Here is a 25,166-nt window from a genome sequence, read left to right on the forward strand (position 1 = left end):
GATGCCCCCATTGTCGAGTCAGTGGCTGGAACACTTCTTGGTGCAATTCCCATTCTCCCGGATCTATTCGATGTCTGCTTAGGAAGTCTGCTTAGACGTTGGACACTCCTGGAATGTGTGTTGCCGATATTTGTATGGCATTTGATTCTGCCCAGTGTATGATCTTCTCAGTCTCCTTCAGGGCTCCTTTGCTCCTAATGCCTCCCTTACGGTTGATATATGCCACGACTGTGGCATGGTCACACTGTACTCTAAGAGTAGGGTGACACTGGGCGATTTGGGGAGATTAATCGTCTGGGGACTAATCACCCCGTCTTTGCGTCAACCAATCTCTCCGAATGCCTTACCTCGGTCTTGCGCTGGCTAAAATGAAAAGTAGCCTGCGGCATGGCACACACTTCGCTTAGTATTCTGAAGTCGCCCAAAGTTTCCTCGCGAGGCAACTTCGGAATATAAAGCGACGCGTGTGCCATGCCACAGGCGATTTTTAATTTTAGCAGGCGCAAGACAGAGGTAAGGCATTCGGGGAGATTGGTTGATTAGTCACCAGGCAACTAAATCTCCCCAAATCGCCCAGTGTGACCTTAACCTTGCGGCTTGACTTTTTAGTTCTGCTGCCCAGTAGGCTAGTGCTAGCCGTATCGCCCTCAGCTCCAGCACATTGATAGACATCTTGGACTCCTCTTGTGACCACACTCCTTGTGCCGAATTTCAATGCCATGTTGCCCCCCATCCAGTCAGTCTGGCATCCATTGTCAATATTGTCCATTCTGGGGTGGCCCATGATCGACCCATAGCCAGTGTGTTTGGACGAAGCAACCACCTCAAGGAGGAACTGGTCTCCTTGGACAGAGGAAATTTTTGCATGAGGGATCCTCTTTTCCACCAGCGCAGAATATCAGTCTGCAATGGACGAAGGTGGATCTGAGCAAACGGTACCGCTTCTATCGTGGACACCATTGACCCCAACGCTCATGGCCTGTTGAATCATCGAATGCTGGAATCATGAAGTTGAGGACTTGTTTCTGTAGTTTGGACTGTTTTTCCTGCGGGAGATATACAGTGGTGTGAAAAACTATTTGCCCCTTCCTGATTTCTTATTCTTTTGCATGTTTGTCACACTTAAATGTTTCTGCTCATCAAAAACCGTTAACTATTAGTCAACGATAACATAATTGAACACAAAATGCAGTTTTTAAATGAAGGTTTACGTTATTAAGGGAGAAAAAAAACTCCAAATCTACATGGGCTTGTGTGAAAAAGTGATTGCCCCCCTTGTTAAAAAATAACTTAACTGTGGTTTATCACACCTGAGTTCAATTTCAAAGGTTATAAAGCCATTTCTAAAGCTTTGGGACTCCAGCGAACCACAGTGAGAGCCATTATCCACAAATGGCAAAAACATGGAACAGTGGTGAACCTTCCCAGGAGTGGCCAGCCGACCAAAATTACCCCAAGAGCGCAGAGACAACTCATCCGAGAGGCCACAAAAGACCCCAGGACAACATCTAAAGAACTGCAGGCCTCACTTGCCTCAATTAAGGTCAGTGTTCACGACTCCACCATAAGAAAGAGACTGGGCAAAAACGCCCTGCATGGCAGATTTCCAAGGCGCAAATAACTTTTAAGCAAAAAAGAACATTAAGGCTCGTCTCAATTTTGCAAAAAAACATCTCAATGATTGCCAAGACTTTTGGGAAAATACCTTGTGGACCGACGAGACAAAAGTTGAACTTTTTGGAAGGTGCGCGTCCCGTTACATCTGGCGTAAAAGTAACACAGCATTTCAGAAAAAGAACATCATACCAACAGTAAAATATGGTGGTGGTAGTGTGATGGTCTGGGGTTGTTTTGCTGCTTCAGGACCTGGAAGACTTGCTGTGATAGATGGAACCATGAATTCTACTGTCTACCAAAAAATCCTGAAGGAGAATGTCCGGCCATCTGTTCGTCAACTCAAGCTGAAGCGATCTTGGATGCTGCAGCAGGACAATGACCCAAAACACACCAGCAAATCCACCTCTGAATGGCTGAAGAAAAACAAAACGAAGACTTTGGAGTGACCTAGTCAAAGTCCTGCCCTGAATCCTATTGAGATGTTGTGGCATGACCTTAAAAAGGCGGTTCATGCTAGAAAACCCTCAAATAAAGCTGAATTACAATTCTGCAAAGATGAGTGGGCCAAAATTCCTCCAGAGCGCTGTAAAAGACTCGTTGCAAGTTATCGCAAACGCTTGATTGGAGTTATTGCTGCTAAGGGTGGCCCAACCAGTTATTAGGTTCAGGGGGCAATTACTTTTTCACACAGGTTTGGATTTCTTTTCTCCCTAAATAATAAAAACCCTCATTTAAAAACTGCATTTTGTGTTTACTTTGTGTTTGTTTTGTGTTATCTTTGACTAATAGTTAAATGTGTTTGATGATCAGAAACATTTTGTGTGACAAACATGCAAAAGAATAAGAAATCAGGAGGGGGCAAATAGTTTTTCACACCACTGTACACTCTGTGAGGTTGTATCAAACGCCAATCCCAAGAATATCATTTTGTGCGATGGCTGCACTTGGGATTTGTCCCAGTTGATCTACCATCTGAACAGTTGAATCTGTTTGATTGCCTGATTTAAGCTTACCTGAGCTTGATCCTGTGTGTTGGCTTTGAGAAGGAGATTGTCCAGTTATGGCATCACCATAATTGGTAAACCCTCCCTTCAAGCACCTTGTAATCACCTTTATAAACACGTTTGTTACACATTTTGTCAGGCTTGATAAAGGGCTGGAATAGCCCGAAACGTTACCGTTGTTGAACGAATTAAAAGTTTTTGATCAAACATCGGAGTGCTGCTGCAATTGTTTAGTCCAGTTATGGCATCACCGATATTCCTTTGAGACTCAGTGCCGCCGGCATGACTGCCACTAGCTTTGTGAACACACTTGGGGCTGAAGATAGGCCAAATGGCAGATATTTTTGGTGCGCTGACCAGATTGGAACGTGCAGATATGCGTCCTTGATGTCCAGGGACATGAGCAGTTCATTCGGTTCCATACCTCGTATAACCAACCGTAATGTCTCCATCTTGAACTTGACAGCTCTGATGTATCGATTAAAGCCTTTGAGATCGAGGACTGGTCGAAAATTTTTGTCCTTTTTCAGGACTATAAACAAATTGGAATAAAAACTGTAAAATTTTTGCTGATGTGGTACTGGCACAATCACCCCCTTCCTCTGCAGAGTTGTTACACACTTATGAAATGTTTGCGCCTTGATCAGATCAATAGATACTGTTGACATGAAAATCTTTCGAGGAGGGGCTGCCGAAAGGTCTAGATGATCTCCATCGGTCACTATTTCTCAAACCCAGGCATCGGAGGAATGGAGCATCCAACCCCTCAGAACCGCAGCTATATCCCTCCTAATGTTTTCATGCTGAACTGGGCTTATCCTGATGGGACTTGCTGTCAAGCTTACCAGTATAATCCAGTCGTAGAAGGAGCTGGAGCTGTAGATATTGAACCCACAAGCGCCTCACAAAACCGCTACCCACCTGGAGTGGAACAGGGAGCAGGGTTGTGGAGAGTAGCCAATGAGACGATCAAGCGAAGTACAAAAGGATTAGGCAAAGTCGTGGTCAGGAGGTCCGAGGTCAGAAGGCAGGCAGCGATATTCGTAAACGATGAGACAGGCCGAAGAGTCGAGACAGGCAGAAGAAATCGTAGTCCAGGTACAGGCAAGGGTCGGTAACAAGAATTCAGGAGTATAAGACGCTAGGGTTTCAGTCAAACAACCTAATAACCAGGCAATGCATCTTAGTCTGGATCTGGTTTAAATATTGTTATTTTGGCGCCAACTGGCGTCTTTGCGCTGGCGTTGCGGAACTGATGCCAGCACGTCTGTCTCAGGGGTTTCCGCCCGTGTCCTTGCGCCAGCGACCGCCGCCGGCGTCCCGCGCCGGACAGGACGCATGCGTAAATTCTCACATTGCCCCCCATCAAGGAGCGGCCTCAGGACGCGACAACCAGAAGGCTTACCAGGATAAGTTCCATGGAATTTTTCCAGCAACTCCGGAGCGTGGATGTTAGAAGCTGGTTCCCAAGAATTCTCTTCCGGACCATAACCCTTCCATCTCACCAGGTACTGGAGACGTTTACCTCTTAATCTGGAATCTAGGATCTCCTCAACCTCAAATTCTTCTTGACCATCGACCACAACAGGAAGAGGAGGAGGAGCCGTACGCCCAGGAAAACGAAACGTTGAGGCCGGCTTCAGAAGTGCAGCATGAAATACTGGATGAATGTGCCAGGATGCTGGAAGTTTAAGCTGGAAGGCCACAGGATTGACTTGACGAATAATAGGAAAGGGACCCAGGAAACGTTGACCCAACTTCCTACTGGGACAAGAGAGCTTAAGGTTAACAGTTGACAACCATACACAGTCACCCACCTTGAACTCTGGGTCACCTCTCCGATCAGCATAAGTTTTGAAATTTTGTTGAGCCTTCTTCACATTTTCTTGAAGTTTTTGAAAATTGTTGGACAAAAAGGTTAGTCGGTCCTTGACAGCAGGAACTAAAATGTCAGCAACAATGGCAGAAGGAAAAGTCACTGGATGAAGACCATAGTTTGCGAAGAAAGGGGACTGATTGATTGAAGAATGGTGGGAATTATTATAAGCAAACTCTGCAAGAGGAAGAAGATTCACCCAATCGTCTTGGAGGTACGAAGAATAACATCTCAGATATTGCTCGAGAGTCTGGTTAGTTCGCTCGGTCTGGCCATTGGACTGGGGATGAAAAGCAGAAGAAAGGGACAACGAAATCTTGAGTGCTCCACACAACGATTTCCAAAACTGTGATGTGAATTGCGGTCCCCGATCCGACACCACCTCATCTGGAAGACCATGAAGTCTTACTACTTCCTTAATGAAGGTATCGGCCGTCTCAGAAGCAGAAGGAAGTCTTGGTAACGACTTAAAATGAGCCATCTTGGTTAAACGGTCCACAAAAACAACAATGGTGGAACAATCACAGGACAATGGTAAATCAGAAATAAAGTCCAAAGAAACTGAACCCCATGGACGAGAAGGCACTGGCAGTGGTTGAAGAAGACCAATAGGCTTAGAATGAGAGTCCTTGGATCTGGTGCAAACTTCACATGATGAAACAAACTTAAAACTTAGCCATCCCAGGCCACCAAAATAATCTCTTAGCCGAGATAATGGTCTTCTTGATACCTGGATGACCCGCCAATTCAGAATCATGAATATTCTTAAGGACCTCTAAACGCATTTGTTCTGGAACAAAAATTTTACCTTGATGAAGAAGAAACCCCTCCTTGGGAACTAATGATGGTTCCGAGAAGTTTATGGATGCGTCCTTAATTCCATCTATAAGAGTAGACTGTAGCAGGAGGAAATTGTTAGAGTTTAAAATCGTCTCAGGAGCCAGAGGAACCTCGTCTTCAGGAGAGAACATTCGAGATAACGCATCTGCTTTAACGTTCTTTGACCCAGGACGGTATGTGAGATGAAAATTAAATCTCATGAAAAATAAAGCCCACCTTGCTTGTCTAGGTCTCAACCTCTTGGCCGAACGTAGATACTCTAGATTCCTATGATCCGTAAAGATGAGAATCGGATGTTTAGACCCTTCAAGGAGATACCTCCACTCTTCAAGAGCTAGCTTGATTGCAAGTAATTCACGGTCAGCTACATCGTAATTACATTCACTCTTGGCCAACTTACGAGAAAAAAAAGCAACAGGATGAAGATCCTCTTGAATCCCAGTTCTCTGCGACAACACAGCACCCACCGCAAGTTCTGAAGCGTCAACCTCCAAAATGAAAGGAAGGGAGACGTCCGGATGATGAAGAATTGGGCCTGAAGTGAAGAGAGTCTTCAGTTTCTCAAAAGCCCCCTGAGCCTGTGTGGACCAAAAAAACTTTTGATTATTGCGAGTCAACTCAGTAATTGGAAGGATGACTTGAGAAAAATTCTTTATAAATTTTCTGTAAAAATTTGCAAAACCAATAAAACGTTGAACAGCTTTTTTGGAAGATGGAATTGGCCAGTTAAGAATTGCAGAAATTTTTCTGGAGTCCATCTGGATACCCTGAGGAGAAATGAAGAAGCCCAAAAAGTCCACAGATGATTGTTCAAACACACATTTCTCAATCTTGGCATACAGCTGATGAGTGCGCAAACGTGCCAGGACCCTCTTTAAATGTAGTCTGTGTTCTTCCAAAGAATTAGAAAAAACAAGAATATCATCTAAATATATGATGACGAATATATCAAGGAAGTCTCTGAATACGTCATTAACAAAATGTTGAAATGTTGCAGGGGCGTTGCAGAGACCAAAGGGCATGACTAGGTATTCAAAATGCCCATAACGAGTACGAAAGGCCGTCTTCCATTCATCGCCTTCTCTTATTCTGACCAGATTGTAAGCGCCCCGGAGATCCATCTTAGAAAAGATCTTAGCTTCCGCCAAACGTTGAAATAGTTCAGGAATGAGAGGAAGTGGGTAACGATTTTTGACTGTGATTTTGTTCAAATCCCGGTAGTCGATGCAAGGTCTTAAAGAATGATCCTTCTTCTCAACAAAGAAAATCCCGGCTCCTGCTGGAGAAGAAGACTGTCTAATGAAACCTTTAGCCAGATTCTCATCTAAATAAGAACGAAGCTCCACGAGTTCAGACTCGGATAAAGGATAAACTCGTCCAAAAGGAATCTGAGCCCCAGGAAGAAGGTTAATAGGGCAATCGTAAATACGATGAGGAGGTAACTTGTCAGCCCCTCTTTTGTTGAAAACGTCCGAAAATTCCCAGTAAACCTGAGGAAGAAGGTCCTGGATTTCAGAGGCAGGGGATAAGGAACAGACTCTATTTGAAGAAGAAATACATTGAGAAGAACAAAAATTCGAAAGAAAGTTTACTTCACCGGTAGCCCAGTTGATGGACGGGTTGTGTTTCTGCAACCAGGGTAATCCCAGGATGACGGGGAATAAAGGAGAAGAAACCACATCAAAGTTCATGACTTCAGCATGCCCTTTATTCAACAAAACAAAAAGTGAGACAGTCTCTTGCACCACAGGGCCTGAGGTAATCAGAGAGCCATCTGCCACACGGAGAGCTATGGGATTCTTCTTGGTCTGGAGCGGTATCTGAAACTGTAGTGCCACTCTATTGTCCAAAAAACACCCGCTGGCCCCAGAGTCAAGGATTGCTTGGAGTTCTACCCGCTTGTCTCCCCACTGTAAAGACAAAGAAACTGTCAGGAGAGGCACAGGAACATGGCAAGAGGTAAAGTCTTTTTCAAGCGACTTCTTACCCGCTGGACGGGTCGGACAACCCCGAAGCAAATGACCAGCTTGTCCACAGTAGAGGCAGAGGTTGAGTCTGCGACGCCTGATACGCTCCTCTGGAGTTAATGTAGATCTAATGGCTCCAATCTGCATGGGTTCCGGAGCTGTACTGAAGACGGGTGGAGGCATAGCTGGAGAAAATGTAGAAGGCATTCGGACTGGAGGAGGAGCGGATGGTAACATCCAAGTCTGAGGTGGAAGGCCCGCTTTCTCAGCCCTTTCTTCCTCTCTGCGTTCCCTGAGCCTCTGAGCTAATTGGATAGAAAGGAGGATGAGGTCCTCCAAACTGTCGGGGATGCCAGTACGGGCTAGCTCATTCTTTAGTTCGGATGAAAGTCCAAAACGATACTGATTCTTTAGTGCTGCTGGGTTCCATTCAGTATCGTCCGCCCATTGCCGGAACTCCAGCGTGTAATCTTCCGCTGGACGGGTCCCTTGCTTCAGGGCACGCAAGGCAGCCTCGGCGGTAGTGGCTCTGTGAGGATCATCAAAAATGACCGCCATTGCGTCAAACAAAGAATCCACTGTGGCTAATACAGGACTGTGGCGATCCATGAGACGAAAAGCCCAAGTCTGTGGTTCTCCCGTGAGGAAAGAAATAATAACCCCAACTCGGGTTTGCTCAGTAGGGTATGTGTGGGGTTTGAGTGAGAACAGCAGCTTACAGTTGCTCCTGAAGTTCCGGAACACCTTTCGGTCACCAGCGAATTTTTCCGGAAAGGCCACCTTGGGTTCCGAGATTTCCGAGGTAATCACCTGGACTTCTGCTGGAGCAGGAGGAGTTGTAGCAGCCGTGGAAGGGAGTACAGCTGGCGGATGCGTTCTAATGTGCTCCTGTAGCTGCGAGTAGCCACTTTGCAGCTCCTGAACAGCTTGCGTGAGGGTAGACAGCTGCTGGGTCAGGACAGCAAACGGAGATGCTCCTTCAGCTGGATCCATCTTGGCCTGGTTATACTGTCAAGTTTACCAGTATAATCCAGTCGTAGAAGGAGCTGGAGCTGTAGATATTGAACCCACAAGCGCCTCACACAACCGCTACCCACCTGGAGTGGAACAGGGAGCAGGGTTGTGGAGAGTAGCCAATGAGACGATCAAGCGAAGTACAAAAGGATTAGGCAAAGTCGTGGTCAGGAGGTCCGAGGTCAGAAGGCAGGCAGCGATATTCGTAAACGATGAGACAGGCCGAAGAGTCGAGACAGGCAGAAGAAATCGTAGTCCAGGTACAGGCAAGGGTCGGTAACAAGAATTCAGGAGTATAAGACGCTAGGGTTTCAGTCAAACAACCTAATAACCAGGCAATGCATCTTAGTCTGGATCTGGTTTAAATATTGTTATTTTGGCGCCAACTGGCGTCTTTGCGCTGGCGTTGCGGAACTGATGCCAGCACGTCCGTCTCAGGCGTTTCCGCCCGCGTCCTTGCGCCAGTGACCGCCGCCGGCGCCTTCGCGCCCGCGCGCATTAGCGCGCCCGCGCCGGACAGGACGCATGCGTAAATTCTCACACTTGCCCTGGGTTTTGCCTGACTTCCAATTTGGTCGGGGCTTGTCGGAGAATCTGTTGCGAAACATAGTTCTGCGTGGCGAGGTTGACCGCTTTGTTGGTCTGTTATTTTGACCTCCAAAAAATTTCCATCTGTGAAAGGTATTGGCAGACCTAGCCCCCCTGCCCTACCTTCCGCCATGTGTCCAGACCAGGTGCTGAGGTAGGGTTGAAGGACGTTGGCCACTGCTAACTAATAAGCACGGATTCTAGATGGCTAGGCCTGTCTATCTCTTCTTTTCCTCACAAAAAAAAACCATTCCTTCACCTCTCGCTGTTTTCTTTATATATATATATATATATATTAGCCCTCCGCTTGTAACTAGGGGCCAACAGGGGTTAATAGTACTGTGCTGCCCTCCTCCTGTGTCCTTTCCAGCGGGACCACACCCATTTTTATGACCACCCCCTAATTACCATGTTCATTTTACAAAATTTCGCAGGTTATAAAAGTTTGAACATATTTCTGTGTTTTTGTTTTTCAGTTATTACAGTTTTGTGCCCTTTAAGCTGTGAGTCTAACATTTCCCAAGGGACCGGTTATCTTATATCGTTACAATTACTTATTTGCTTATCTAGATTGCTTATCTAGATACATTTGAATTGTTACAAATGTATCTTATCTTCTATTGTGGCTGTTGTGGGCTCTCTGCCAAATGCCGATTTAAGTTAGAAACTTTGTTTCTTTTTCTGGCTGTTCAGTGCAGAGAAAAACTGGACTTTCCAGTAAAAATAAGAGACTGCAGGTTGAGCTGTCAAAAGAGCGACTGTCCCTCTAAAACGGGACAGTTGGGAGGTATGGAGAAAATAAAATTTGCATGAATATTTTCTTTGAAATAAATTTAGAGAAATATATTCTATGATCTTTTCTATATTATTGTTAATGGTTATGTAATCTTTGTTTCAAGATTATATAAAATTATCACACCAAAAGCTAAAGCTTATAACATGAAGTATACATACCTTGCATTATCTACTAGCTCAGCCAACGCACCAAACAAAAACTCATGTGTAGTGCTACAATGAAAAATAACATGTAAATAAACGTGGTTTGTTTCTATATAACATTTTACATTACTGACCATAGTTTAATGAGGCTACATTACTTTGCATTGTTCAATATAGTATGCTAAAAAAAAACAACATAAATCATGCACATCCTGAAATTATTAAGAAACAGTTGTAATAGACATTATTGTGACAAAAGAAAACTGTTCAATAATTATTATACATATTTTAAAATTAACATTTACAATATGGGCCAATATGGATTGTTTGCACCAACATTGAGTAAGATCACGTATAGGTTCTATTATCCAAAACCAGTTATCCAGGAAGCTCTGACTTATGGAAAGGCCCTCCCCCATAGACTCAATTTCCATCAAATAATTAATTTTTTTTTTAAATGATTTCCCTTTTCTCTGTAATATAAAACATCACAGGAATGGGGCCTGTTATCTAGGATGCTCAGGACCTGGTATTTTTTTGCCAAAATCGGTTGTTTTGTTAAATTTTGATTGTACTGGAACCAGTTATTTGAGTTTGCTCTAATACATCTGTTAGATATATTGGATCTAAAGGTCCCCATAGACGCAAAGATTTCTCTTGCCGAACAACCGATTTTAGCGAAGTCCGCCCAATCCTTCTAAATTATCGTGCGGTTAGTGGGATTTGAACGATCAAACATCTTACGATTCCTGGCAAATTGGTCTTTTTAGTTGATGGACAATTCGTATGATCGTACGATCGTTTCAAGATAATTGTGGTCTCACGATGACGATCGGATCTTATTAAAAATCTTAACATCTATGGCCAGCTTGACTGTCAATAAAAATCTGACACCGAACTCCTGCTTAAAGACAGAATAAAGATAAACTTGATTATTTCAGAAATTATACCGAAATTTTGAATTTATTGTATTTAGAAAGTTTCTTATTTCAGTATGATGCTTATATTAAAGTTAAATTTTCATTATAGTTTCTTTATAAAGAAAAAACCCTTATCATGTCCCTAGCATTCTGGATAACAGGTCCCATACCTGTACTGTCTTATTATTGTAGAGAAAAAAGTTCAATCAGTGAAATGGCATTCCTGTATTTTGGAGATTTCTGAATAAAATGTGAGAATAAAACAATGGATCCCATACCTGTATTTGGATGGTTTTTTTAAAAAATTAGGATGAAAGGTAACACCTCGTTACATATACCTTCACTTAGGGGGTTATTTATCAAAGGCTGAAGGACCGAATTTCTAATCCCAAACAATGAAGCAAACCCCAAGTAGCCCTGATAACATTGCCATGAAGGATAACTTTGGCTGCGCGGTGGAAAACCGCTTTCACCAGCTTCTAGATGACGAGTCTGATCCTTTAGACTTTCTGTATCAATCTGCTGTAGAGGTTACCCATCGCAAAAAGAAAGAGTTAATGGCTGCAAAGAAAAATGCTAACCAAAAATCAGGAAAAAGGGAATCTCAACAAGACAGGAGGGCTGTCGTTGTTCGAGGGAGCACAGATGTTAAAGCGACTCAACAAACATGGCAGAAGCGCGCACCAAAGAATACGGAAAAAGTTAGTCAAAACGAAAATGTTGACTCGCAAGTTAAAATTGACTGTACCGAACGAAGAACTGCCTTCAGGGAAGTCCGTCCCAATATTATGGATAGATCGACTGAGTACAGTATTGAAAAACCAATGGAAATCATGGACCAAGATAAACAAATGAGAAACTCTGGTGGAAGAGAAGGCATGTGAGGCAGAGGAAGAGGTGGCTTTCCAAGGAATACAGAGAATGACAATTTAAGAGGGAAATCGTGAGTTTGACCGATATAGTGGCAGTGATTGAGCAATAAGACCAGAAGACAAGAGGGGCGGAAGTGGATCTTGCAACTGGGGCTCTATAAAAGAAGCTTTCAGTGCAGCAGTTCCAGTGGAAAAGCAAGCTGAGACTACTGAAACAGAAGCAACAGAGGAACATGGCAAAGTTTCTGAAGAAATAAATGATGATGGATTTTCCCAAGAAATGTCCCTTGATGAGTGGAAATTGCTCCAGGATCAGAACAGGTCAAAGACCAAACTTAACTTGCGGATTTCGAATTTATGTGAATTTACTGTCATAAATTTGAATGTAAATACAACTCGAATGGGAGGTTATTTATGAAAAAAACTTGAATGTCTAATATTCGATGGAATAGTCCCGACCCGAAAATTCAAATTGAATTGAAATCGAGTTTTCCTTCGAAAAAAACCATCAAATGTCAGGAAGGCAATTTAAATTATTCAAATGGTTCAATGGACCTCTGCCATTGACTTGTATATGAAATCGGCAAGTTTTAGGTGGCGAATATTGGAATTAGAACTTTTAACATGGCCGAGGTATGATAAATCTTACATTCAAATTTACTTTAGAGTTGGTGATTTTAAATTCGAATTTGTGAGTTTTGACAAAAAAAATCTAATTCAAATTTACCATTAAAACTTAAATAAATCTGCCTCTTACAACATTTTTCTGAAGTCGGATTGCTGTGCGTTTTGAAGTTTTTTAGATGTGGAGATCTGAATGTTAGTGTAGGGAGAGGTATTTTCAGGAGATTTGCAGGGTTTTTATCAGTGTAAAATGGTAACCTTAATATTGACAAACAGATGAAAGTTGCATTCAACCTTTTCTGGGCATCATTTGGGAGGGGTCTGCTTGTACAGTTACATGCATATTAGTGCAAATACAGTGGGAAACTTCTTTTGTGCCTGATAAATGGCATGTGTCAAGTACAGGGCTCCTATATTCCTCCATGTGGTACGCCTTATTCTTATCAACTGGTTTTTTTTTTTTCTCCATAACTTAAACTGAAGCTTATTTCAAAATACAGACATTTGAAAAAATATAGCTGTATTCTCCCATACAGTGTTACAAATATTTAGGATTATTTTCTTTTTAGTGTTCTCTCTATTTAAGATGTTGAGAAAGTTGAACCTTTGCAGTCCACTTTATTTAGTCACTATTTGAGCAATCTCTTGTAGTATCATTCAAGTTTTTTCTCATATTTATAAAAAACAAAAAATGACATATACCTATGTTTTCTATCGTATTTTCAAAAAAGTTTGAGTAGCAACCTATTTAAGTGCCTATTTACAATGCTGGGACATTTCTCTAGCTTAGAGGTATCCAAAAGAAATTCATAGGCACTTTTATAGATAACATATTTAAAGGTGGCCATGCAGGTAACAATTACAATATTTCCTGAGACCACTCACTTCATAGAGTTTTTTGTAAGCCATCATTCTTTTAATATGATCTCTCCTTCGAACATTTGGTTTGCCGCATATTAGCCAACAAAAGAGACAGCACTGATTTAAAGTTAGAATAAAAAACAAGGTCAAAATAAGTAAGAAAACATTCTGTTATACATCATGTTTTCATTCTCCAAAATTGCTCCAGTTATCCAATTATCTATATGACTCAGCTCACATGTTTGTTGTATCAAGTTATTTTCATGGTAAAGCAAAGTGTACTTGTGTGGCACTATAAAAATATAATTTCCTTCAGTCGAAAAAAAAAAATTTGGGGGCCAGATCAGCAACTTCCCATGGAAAGGAAACTCAAAGACATTCTCAGAGTTTAACAAAGGAAGTTGTTTTTTCATGCTGTGATGCTTTAATTTGATGCAGTTATGAGGAACACTGTGACAGCCTCCTCAAAAATTGTTGCTGTTAGTTATCCAAATTTTAAATAAAGAAAATCCTATTTTAAAATTGGTGCCAGTGTGTATGCCAAAAACAGGAAATTGTTTATACATACCGTAATTTCTGTTTCCTGGTAACTCCCCATGGAAGCATTCACCAATGGGTTAAATTCCCCGTGGGCCAGCAGACAGGACCTCCCCCAAAAGGTTGCACCTCCTTTCTTCCCTCTAAGCTCTAAGTATAAAGCTGTCCTCCAAATAGGGTGGGAAACTCCCTGGTGAATGCTGCCATGGAGAGTGACCAGGAAACAGAAATTACGGTATGTATAAACAATTTCCTGTTTTCCCATAGTCACCCATGGTCAGCATTCACCAATGGGAATTCCCTAAGCTTAAATGAGGGCGGGAAAACAATTGCATAACAGAAGTTTTTAATCAACATAATGTAATACAGATTGGAACACTTTTCTCCCAAATGCAGCTTATTGGGAGGCCAAAACATCTAATTTATAATGTTTCACAAACATGTTGATTGAAGACCACCTTGCTGATTTACAGATGTTATCTGGCGACAACCTGGCCTCTGTCGCCCAGGAACTCACCAATGCCCTGGTAGAGTGTGCCTTCAACCCTTTGGGAACCTTCCTGCCTGCCACATTGTATGCCTTAGCGATGGCTGCAACAATCCAGGAACCGATGGTTCTTTTTGTCGGAGCTTGACCTTTCCTTGAACCATTAGGAATCACAAACAGTTTCTCTGATCTTCTACATGATTCTGTTCTTTCCACATAGATTTTTATGGCTATTACTAATTCTAAAGTATGCCATACATCCTCTTCTGGTGACTTAGGATCTGGCCAAAAGGACGGAAGAATTACCTCCAAATCTGAGTGAAATTTTGAAAAGACTTTCGGTAAAAACCCAAATGCAGGTCTTAACACCACCTTGTCTTCAAATATCACAGTATGCGAATCTGAGGCTGCTTAAGCCGATATCTCTCTGCAGGCCAGGGTTACTGCCACTAGCAGGACTACTTTTAACATCATGTTCCATGATGAGGACTTTTCCAATGGTTCAAATGGTGCTCCAGTCAGAACTCTCAAAACAAAAGGAAAAATTAACCATTGGTTTTACCCTTATTAGGGCATTAAAGAATCTCTTCACTAGTGGTTCTTCTGCCCACGTCCTACCAACCAGTTAGGCCTGAAATCGCCGACACCTGGCCTCTCAATGTACTTAATTGTAGATTTTTCTCATATCCTGAGAATAAATACCCTACCAACACTGCAGGAAATGGGAACAACAGATCCTCTCCCTTCTTTGTGACAAATTCCGCAAACTTCTCCCATACTTTATAATACTGAGAGGAAGTACTATATTTCCTTGACTTTAGTAATAGACTTATGACTTCATCTGTAAGCGAGAGGCGTTTCAACCTTTCCCTCTCAACCGCCAAGCCATCAAAGATAAATGATTGTGCTCTTGGATCTGGATTGCTCCCTGTGACAACCATCCTGGAAAGTTTGGAATTGTCATTGGTTCCTCTATCGCCAACTTCTGAAGGAGAGGAAACCAAGGCCTCCTGGGCCAGAAAGTAATCACTGCGATTGCCTCCACTTTCTTTCTCTTTATCTTCTTCAGTACTCTCCAAATTAATGGAAATGGAGGAAAAATGTAGATTAAGCCCTCTGACCAACTCTGTCTTGGGCCATCCATTGTCCAAGTCCCCTTGCAGCGGAATCTTGAATTGGTGACATGTCTTGTTCTGTGGCGATGCCATGACATCTATCGTTGGCTTCCCCCCCATATTTCTTTGAAAATGTTTTAATGTAGACTCCACTCCCCTGGATCGATCACTGTCCTGCTTAGGAAGTCTGCTTTTAAATGTTCTTTCCCTGGCCGGTGAATCGCTGTCAACCCTTCCAGCAAACTTTCTGCCCATTGAAACAGGGGTTTCACTTCTTCCATCAGTGACATGCTCCTGGTGCCTCCTTGTTTTAACTTGAGTTTGCCACTACCAGGATATCGTCCAGATAATGATATACTGCCAATCCCTCCTTCCTTAGTTCTGTGATGAGTGTCACTAGCACCTTTGTAAAAACTCTCGGAAAATGGGATAGACCAAATGGTAGGCATCTGAACTGCACATGTACATCTCCCACTGCAAATCTCATAAATTTTATGTGCACCTTTGACACAGGTATGTGAAAATAAGCATCTTTCAGATCTATGCTTGTCAGCCGCTCTCCTACCGAGACTGCTTGCATAATGGAAGCTAGAGACTCCATCTTGAACCTTCTTGCTTGCAAGAATTTGTTCACTCTTCTCATATCTATTACCGGTCTTAAGATTCCTGATGCTTTCTTTATCAGAAAAAGTCTTGAGTAATGGCCTTTGAAATTTTTCCTCTGGAAGAACTGGTTCTATTGCCTTTGACTCGAATAGCTGGTTTAAGTACTCTTGTACCACCTTTGTGTTTGCATCTCCCTCTTTGAAGACTGAATTGATGAAAAAATCTTTTCTGGGTACTGACTTGAATTCCAGTAGAAACCCTGACTCTTATCACTTTTTGGACCCAGACATCTTGAATGGTTCTGGCCCAGACATGCAAAAATTCGGTTAATCTGCCCCCTACCATGTTGTGGGCCCTGCCACCTTCATTGTTGATTGGATGTAGAAGGGGTGGAGGAAAAACCTCCCGATCTTCTCGATGTACCTCTAAAATTTTGCCGACCTGATCTCCACGAGGTTTGCCTAGAGTTCCCAGGTTTATATTGCCTGGAGGTTTTAAATGTTTTGTCCCTAGCTCTCCCACAGCTAGGTTCATAGCGGCCTTTCTTAGCTAGGTTCTCCTGTGGAAGAAAAAACGTATACCTCGAATACTCTTTTTAAAATAGGATCCAGCTTCTCACTGAACATCTCCCCTTTGAATGGCAGCTGGCATAGATTAGACTTGGCTGCAGTATCAGCTGCCCAAGCTTTCAACCATAGTGCTCTCCTGGCTGCTACTGATAGAGCCATAGATCTGACCAACAAATGGACTAGATCAATTGAAGCTTCTGACATAAATTCTGTCGCCATCTTACAGTCCAATAGCATTTCCAACAGCTTCGGCCTTTTTACATTCAATGAAATCACATCACCAAGCTCAGACAGCCATACTTTTAACGCTCTAGACACAGATGTTAGTGTGACCGCTGGCTTACAGGCTGCCCCTGCTGCTCCAAATGCTTTCCTCAAATTAAATTCCATTTTTTTTCTCCATTGGCTCTCTAAATAATGCCCCGTCATCCACTGGAAGGGTTGTCTTTTTAGCCAATCTGACTATGGTTGCATCCACCTTTGGTGGCGACTCCCAAAACTTTGACTCTTGTTCAAAGGTCTTCTTCCATTCTGCCATGATAATCTCTTTTATAGACGAATGTACTGGAAAACCTACCGCCTTCTTCCTTGAAGAGGGAAATAGCTTATCTGCTGAAGAGACTTTAGCTGCTTCTGTAGGAAAAGTTAGGGTCTGTCTAACTGCTTTAATCAGTGGATCAATTACCGCAATATCAAAAGTGGATTCCTCCTCTGACTCCACTTTTTCAGGATCCTCTGACAAATCTCCTTCCGAAACCTCAGACAATGATTCTGTCTTGTATGTCTAGGCCTCTTTCTGGAGGTTGATACTTCCTGGAATCCCTGAATAACTGCCTGTTTTATCAGAGGCCAAGGATTCCGCAAACAGCTGATTTTCCTGTGACAAAAAAGTCCCCGGTTCTTGACGTGTTTCTACGGAGGCTGAAGGCTTTTCTGGTGACTTGTCTTTCTTTCCATCTGAGGCAGGAAGGCTGAACACGAGTAAAAATATATTAAAATCAAGCCTTTTTTCCACATAATTGCCTCATCCTCTTCCATCCTCACCTTTCCCTCTGGGTTGGGAGGTTTTCCCAGTCATACCAGGTTCCATTGTTGAACTAGGTAAAGAGAGTAAAAAATTCAGCAACTTTCCCTAAAAGAGGGGTTTCTAGCTGAAAATCCAAAAGGAAATATCACGTACCTGTAACCAGTGTGTGGCAAAATGGCACTTACAGGAAGTGTGCTCTTGCTAAATAGCTGAGGTTGAACTCTGCATACCTCATAATCTTTCTCCCCAGGGAATGCAACATGACTATCCATCCTTGCGCCAGCAAAAATGCCATTTCTTCTGTTTTTTGGCACCACTTGCCAATTCCATTTTTTTCACCATTTTCCATTTTCCAAAATGGCCGCCCGGCCACTTCCGCCATCACTTGCTATGCGTCTTTCCCTTACCAAGATGGCCGTCGGGAAAATGTTCTGACGCTCTCTCGACAACGCGCTCAACTCTGGGGCATATTGGCTTCCCCTAACCCATATGCGAGGAGGATTGCCGCTGTTCCTCTCCTTACAGAAATCCCCTGAAATGCAAGCAGGAGGAGAGATCTTACTCAGGTAATTTAACCCATGCTGACCCCTGAAAGGGGAACTCCTAGGCCTTACCCTTCCCGTTTTTCCATAGTTAGTCTTGTTTCCTAAGACTTCTCTGTCCACTGGCACGGACAGGACAAAAAAGACTGAGGGAAGAACGGAGGTGCAACCTTTTGAATTGTTGGGGGCGGTCCTGTCTGCTGGCCTACGGGGAAGTTAACCCATTGGTGAATGCTGACCATGGGTGACTATGGGAAAGTTTTATATATAAGTTTTATATAATAATATATTATTAATATATATATATATTAATTAATATACTTGGTGTTTTGCGGGCCATTATATAAACTACATATGTAGATGAAGATGGAATTATGCTTTTTTCCGATGTTAGATATTAAATAAAAGTAGGTTACGAGATGCCCCTAATCATCAAAGTGATGTCTGGATTCCCAGCTGCGGATACAACATAGTATTTCTCCCAAATGATGCCATCTGGACAGATTGATGAAATGAGTTGTTTAAAAGGAGTTCAAGCTTTAAAAAAAAACACACACACACACACAAAAATACAACTATGAGGGAGTTTTAGTATTCATCCTTTCCCTTCCTTGGTTTGTACGACTAAAAATATACTATTTTTCTTGCAGTTCTTTTAAGTCCAGAAAAACAACTCTTTAGACACAATTTTGTAGAATTTTTTTATTTTCCAAGGTGGTTTCTTGGTATTATATGGAGTACTTATGGGTTGATGATGTTTCCACTGTTTATGCTGTGATCCAGATTTACAAGGCTGAAAGCTTGCAATGTTGCAGCTAGTTCTATCCCCATTACATTTTCTGGGCTAAACAAAGAACTGCCTGATCTTTACAACGGATTCGCCAAAGCTTCTTGCAGGTTGGATCAGGTCAAAATGAAGGTGTCATGCGAGAAATCTATCGATCCCCATGGATAGGCTGTGTGCGCAAAAAAAATCCCTTGGCATGCTGCATCTGTTCTTTGGAACCAAAAAATCCCTTGGTGTGCAGTATCTGGTCTATGGAACCAAGAACGCAAAAAAATGGGTCCAGAAATGTCTTCATTGATCGCATTCAGAGATTAATGGAAACAATGGAGAATAAACTTCCAGAAAACGTTGATCCTTCTCTAGAATCTGACTATGAGATCAGATGAGTTACATTTGCAGAAACCCCCTTACTGTTATGCACTGATTACATTTTAAAATAAAATTACATTTTCTAGAAACCAATAGTTTAAGCAATTCTCTCTTAATAACAATATACCATATTTTATGTTCAGGTATCCGGAATGAATAAGTGAAAGTAATACAGTGTATACTCAAAACATTAAATAATTTGTTTTTGTCAATGGATGAAGCATACTCACGAGTTAGTATGTAGATATTCAAAAGTCAACTGTGCCCGGTTTAGACTGCTGTAGTTTGTAAATGCCATCATTCACGATGTTACAGCAACTGCCAATGGTAACATACAAGTTCAACCACTCCTACTCTTTTTTTTTTTTTTTCCTTTGTATATGGTGGACGATCGTAAACCACAAGTATCCTCAAAATTAATTCTCTTTCTGCAGATTTTTAAAGCTTTACAATGATTCTTGAGAAAAAAAAAAACTCCAAAAAGTAATCTTCCCGCCTTATATTTTACCGAGGGGCAAAATTACTCCAACAGCATTCAGCGCATCAAAAAATAAAAAAGGCCAAATGAAAAGATGTCCTCCCATTATTTTAAAATGGGTAAGCAGAATAAATCCAATTGCAGTTATCTCCTGCCTTAGTATCTGGAAAAAAAATGAATAAAAATGATCTTACAGAATTTCAAGTACCTTAAACTACAAACAATATTTTCTCTTAAGGTGGCTTCATTTCACCCACAAGAACCCCAAACAATTACACTTTGCAGGGGCTTTACATTTGCCTCACAGCAAACCTCAAATATATCGAATCTATGTGGAATCACAGCCTCTTCAAGTCCCCTCCCAAAGAGAAAATATCTCTATTCACTTCACACTACATCCACTTATATAAAAAGGCACCATTTTGCATACCACACAACACTTCAATTTTCATAACACAACTTGCAGTCCCGGATCGCTGTTTAAGTGTCTCGCAACACCGTTTATATATTTAGCTGGTCGGTTCCTGTCGCCCACCTCACCCAGACGGAACACATCAGGATCACACATCTCATCTCGCGAGACTGTGACATCAAGACTTCAAGGGAATAAGCGCCGTGACGTGACACGTAGTCGCTTGTGGGGAAAGACGCCCAAGGACGGAGTGTATCGGTGGCTTTGAAGTATCGATAGCTGTTAATACGCGTTGTTCTGAATTGCGCACAACAGGCTACGGTCGGCGGTCACAAATATTTCCCCTCATCTTACATCTCCTACTGTTGACATATTTTGTGTTGGCAGCAGCTATACCAACTGCCAGCAGATCCTCTGACTAAAGCTAAATATTGTTTTCTCTGCTCGGTAAAACTATTGCGTCTGCAAGGGAACAGCAAAGAGTAGCCTTGATTCCCCCCCCTTGTTTGCTACGTTATCGACTGCAACAGGCTCTTTTTATGATTTGTATTTTTTGCTTAGGTCCTGGACTGTAAGTATAAAAGGATTGGGGGTTAATGTCTCCCTTCTAGAGGGAGAGCAAACGTTTTATAAAATTAGAACAAATCCTCCTGTGCAGGGGCGATCCTGGCCCCTCCACCGCCTGAAGCAGCAGCCATTGCTGCCACCGCCCCCATGCGCTTACTTTTATGTGCCTGAGGGGGTCCACGAGAGCGACAGAGAGGGCCAATACGCTAGCCCAGAGTGCCTAATTGCGCTCTCAGCGCTAGAAAACTGGAAATTCGGCTCTTAAAGTACCAGGAGCGGCATTTTTGCTGCCCCTGGTACCTAGTGAGGCGCTGCTGCCTGAGGCGACAGCCTCAACTCGCCTCATTGGCGAAGCGCTCCTGGTCCTGTGTCTCCTTTCATCCTGTATTTATAATGTTTATCGCAAAAGAACAGCAGATGTAGCCATCCTGAGTGCTCCTGTTGAGAGGGCCCTGCTAAAGATGAATTCCCATATTGATGGTGAGTTTTCCCCTTCTCTGGATGAGCCCTCTAATCCGTGGATTGAGACACCCAATTTGTGTCTTATTTTAAGTGTGGATCACGCGTGAGCTCCACCCCAGGTAACACACTTCTCTGTGCTGTGTTCATTGACTTTATTGTCTGGCCTGCTTTCACGTGTAAGCAAGTTTGTGTGCGCTACATGTGGGGCTTACTTAGGATGACAAGCGGTAATTTCTTTTCAATAGTGTATCAGAGAAGATGACTCGGCTGCTGAAAAGATTTGCTCTTCCATTTTCTTGTTGGAAGCTTTGCTGCACTGAAAGCGACATCACCAGAGCCATATTTATCTCACGCAATGCAGTGCACATGTTCTCCACTGGAACACACTAGTATATTGCACACCAGCCATGGCAGACACAGAAGATGCATGGGATTTCATACTCGAGACATCTGCTGTTGAGGTCAATCACAAACAACACAAAAGGACAAACTTCTTAACGCAGAAAGAGAGAATCTAATATATCTCGTCTTCACATCTCCTTTTCATCTCTTCTTTACGAAGGATGCAGTACAGCCTTTGAGCTCAGAGTCTGATACACCATAAACAAACAGTGATGACCAACAATGTGCTAACGCCTATGCATGTATAAAACATGCTCAACAAGTACTTTGAATTTCACCAAAGTCACATTCTACGTCTGACCAGCCCTAAAGGTTACCATCACAACCCAGTGTTTTTGGGTTAAAACATTCTACCTCCTCATAGGCTTCTGGTCCATTTGAGGAACTAAAGGTGGCCATACACAGATTTAGTTGGCGCTCTTTGAACAATCTTATCTTAATGATCGTGTGAATGAGCATTTCACTCATCCACAGTATTCAATATATGAGAAGACTTTAGTCTTATCTTTGTCGTGTAGGCTGCAAAATCTTGCATATATTAACAGATGGTTGTCTGTCGCTGTGTTTACTCTCGCAAAAGGCATGCACAGTGAACGACCATATTATCCGACTGTACAATCCACTGATGATTTTGGCATCTCACAACGAAAATTTATAAACCTGTCTGAACAACTGTAGGGCCGATTTTGACCGAACAATACAAATGTTTGCACCCCATCAATGTAACGATAAGTAGACCCTTTTATTGGATCATGCTAAAATCAGTTGTTTCACACAGCAAAATCTGCCCTTGCATGGCTACACTTAATCAAGCAAAGCAGCAAGTTACACAATTCCTAGGCTGACTTCAGAAGTACATTCATTGGTCAAATTAAGCCTTTGCAAAGATTCCTGTTAAACAACCTTCTAAGTATGTATGCCTCATAAAAAGGATCAACTTCTCTCATCAGAATCCTCCGCTATTCATTTATCCTCACTTATATGCTCTTTACTAAAGAATCCTCATCTGACAATTCTTGGTATGCTGACACTGATGCTCTCAAGCAACCTCAGGAAGTAAATACCCTTCAGACTCACCTGTGTAACTCACCTATGTAACAACCTCTCTATAGAGACTGCTGAACAATGGACAGATCTACATAAGAGTTTATGCAGAGAAATTCAGCAGTAAATATGCTGTAGCTTAAGAAATTAAATAGATATGGGATACTTCTCCAAAGACAGATTCAGCAAATTTTCAGGCTCTTGTGTAACGCCACACTTACTACAGAAGATGCAGAATCATTTATGGATCCTGTGGATAGGAAAATTGAATCAGCTCTTCAAAAAGAATTCTTTCATGTAGCAGCTATCTTACATCATACTTAAATTTGAACACTTGCAGCTACTTGTAACTTAATAAAAGAATATTATTGTGGATATCACAGAAAGTAGTGTTTCTTCAAGGCTGTAGAAATAGAGACACATAATTATGTGATCATGGAATTTCTCTAATAGAAACTTTAAAAGAAGAAAACAGAATTTCTCAGTTCTCCAAAAGAAGATTCACACATTGACAATCTCAATCCAAACCTGCTATCAAATGGGGTCCATCCAGGGTTTTTGACTCTCCTTATGCAACACCAAATTTTCAGAGACATTTTTCTGAGGACTGGAAGGACTTCCATCAAAAATCCAAAAAAGCAAGAGATGTTGAACGTTCTGTCATATCTTCTAGACAAATAACTCATTGGTCAAGTACCGGCCACAAAACAAATCCATGGATTTTTAATTCAAACCTATTTGGTATGGGGGATGATGACGCCAGGCCTCTCCTCAACACTCTCAACAAATATATCAAATAATAACAATTTAAAATACAATCCTTCAAATCCATCACTGCATCCATCCCCAAATGACATAACAAAGGTGGATGTAGAGGATACTGTACTTATCTTCACATTCGAATCTAGCCAGATCACTAAAAAAAAAGTCCACTGTGTCCAGCAGTGGCAAAGCAATGGCCAAATCAAGTACTGCAAGTGTTAAGAATATACTAAGAATTTGGGTCTAATGAATTCCTGCATAGAAAAAGTGCCTGATGCCAAATTTCACTTAAAGGACATGTAAACCCCCATGCAAAAATGTAATCACTGAAGAGTCTCTTTGAAATCTTTAAATACCTGGCACTCTGCTTGTTCAAAGGTGAATAGTTAGGCTGCAGCATCCCCTTAATCACTTAGGATTCCTTCTGCTCCGTTAACCCACTCTGTCCCCTCAGGAATTTCCTTTGGCTGTTGGCTAATGAGCATGCTCAGTTCTTCTCAACTCAGATTAATAAACACACCCTCCCGTCTAACAGCCAATGAAGACACAGCATTGCTGGTTCCCATAGAAACTCTGCTGTAGTTATCTGCTCCTATTTTTAAATCCTAACCCCCTCTCGCGAGCTCAGCATAACTAGTGCTCAATCCAAGCAGGACTTCATCATAGTAAACTTTCTGTGTTAGCCTGCATTCTTCAATTGCATGAACTTTACATGGCATATGTGCTGTTTGCAGATATAAATGCACTGATGATGTGTCAGAGGCAAAATGGCCCCCGGGTGAAAGCTATTTGTTTTTTGGGGAAATGTAATGAGGCTGGCAAAAGGAAGGGATGTTTGCAGTACAAATAATTCCATTAGGGTGGGGAAGATGTGCCCAACTTAAATACTTGGTAGGAAAATGTAGGCTTTACATGTCCTGCAGAGCACATTCCTGAAACAGAAATTAACTCAGTCTCTTACGACTTATTTACCTTCCATCCATTAACACAAGTTGCTTATGATGGACACACAAGAGCAACCTTTTTAAAGGTAAGAGGTGGAACCTCTAAGAACCAACACACTTAAGCCTTTTAGGTTGGCTGTTGGTTTAGCAGCATCTTAAGAGCAGGATTCTGGTCTTCAGCATGTGACAACCTGCCTGGAGTTGAACCAGGAACCTGGTGTTCTTGTGCTTTCTGTGTTACCACTGCTCTATACGAGCAGACCGCTAAGGTTGTCTGGTTCCCTCCTATGCTTGCTATTACTAGGAAGAATGGCTTGTTTCACCTGTTGCCAAGTTAGCCATAGGTGATTTATATAAGCCATTTGACTGGATATAAAAACCTCAGACTCATTGCCCAGTATAGGTCTACTTTGCTAGTTCCTGGGTGCAAATTGTTGTTGTTAAACCGTGTTTGATCTTGCCTGTCCCTGTTCTTGATTTGTCTGCTGCCTGTCCTTACCCTTGCCTGAACTTTGAATATTCTTCGGATCCTGATTTAGTGTTGCACTTCTGAGCTGTGTTTGACCTGTGACTTCAACTATGCTTCAGCTTCCTGATTTGGTACTGTATTGTCTGTTTGTTTTTTGACCCGGCTTGTCCCTTGACCACACTCCTTGTTCTTCGTCCTATCTGTATACTTTACGGTTCCCTTGCCTGCCCAGAGCTTCCCCCTTGGTTCTCTCACGTTAAATCCTGGTGGCATCTGAGTAGCTGAGGGCTCCTCCCGAAGCCAAAGGCGGCTGTTATCGACAGAAGAGTGAGCCAAGACCAGGACCTTGGTGTTTGCTCTGGTTTTTGGGATACCATTACACAGCAGAGAAGCACCTTCATATCAATGTCCTACAACTCCGTTATCTTCAGTGCACTGTTGAACCACATATCTAGAACAATTTCA

General features: G+C 42.2%; 1 protein-coding gene and 1 pseudogene across 2 annotated transcripts in view; one reads left to right on the plus strand and one right to left on the minus strand.

The window, feature by feature from the left end:
• Positions 1-20,242, minus strand: part of morc2.L (MORC family CW-type zinc finger 2 L homeolog) — a 74,292-nt gene extending 54,050 nt beyond the window's left edge. For both annotated transcript variants that reach the window (XM_018260255.2, XM_018260235.2), the window contains exons 1-3: positions 20,070-20,242; positions 19,392-19,802; positions 9,861-9,914 (exon numbers count right to left, since the gene is read on the minus strand). In XM_018260255.2, coding sequence (XP_018115744.1) covers positions 9,861-9,914; positions 19,392-19,462 — 125 coding nt within the window. In that variant the 5' untranslated portion in view covers positions 19,463-19,802; positions 20,070-20,242. The remainder of the gene's footprint in view (positions 1-9,860; positions 9,915-19,391; positions 19,803-20,069) is intronic.
• Positions 11,055-12,250, plus strand: LOC121394489 (annotated as a pseudogene).
• Positions 20,243-25,166: the final 4,924 nt, after the last annotated feature.

This window comes from Xenopus laevis, chromosome 1L, assembly GCF_017654675.1.
Source record: "Xenopus laevis strain J_2021 chromosome 1L, Xenopus_laevis_v10.1, whole genome shotgun sequence".
Taxonomy (NCBI): Eukaryota; Metazoa; Chordata; class Amphibia; order Anura; family Pipidae; genus Xenopus; species Xenopus laevis.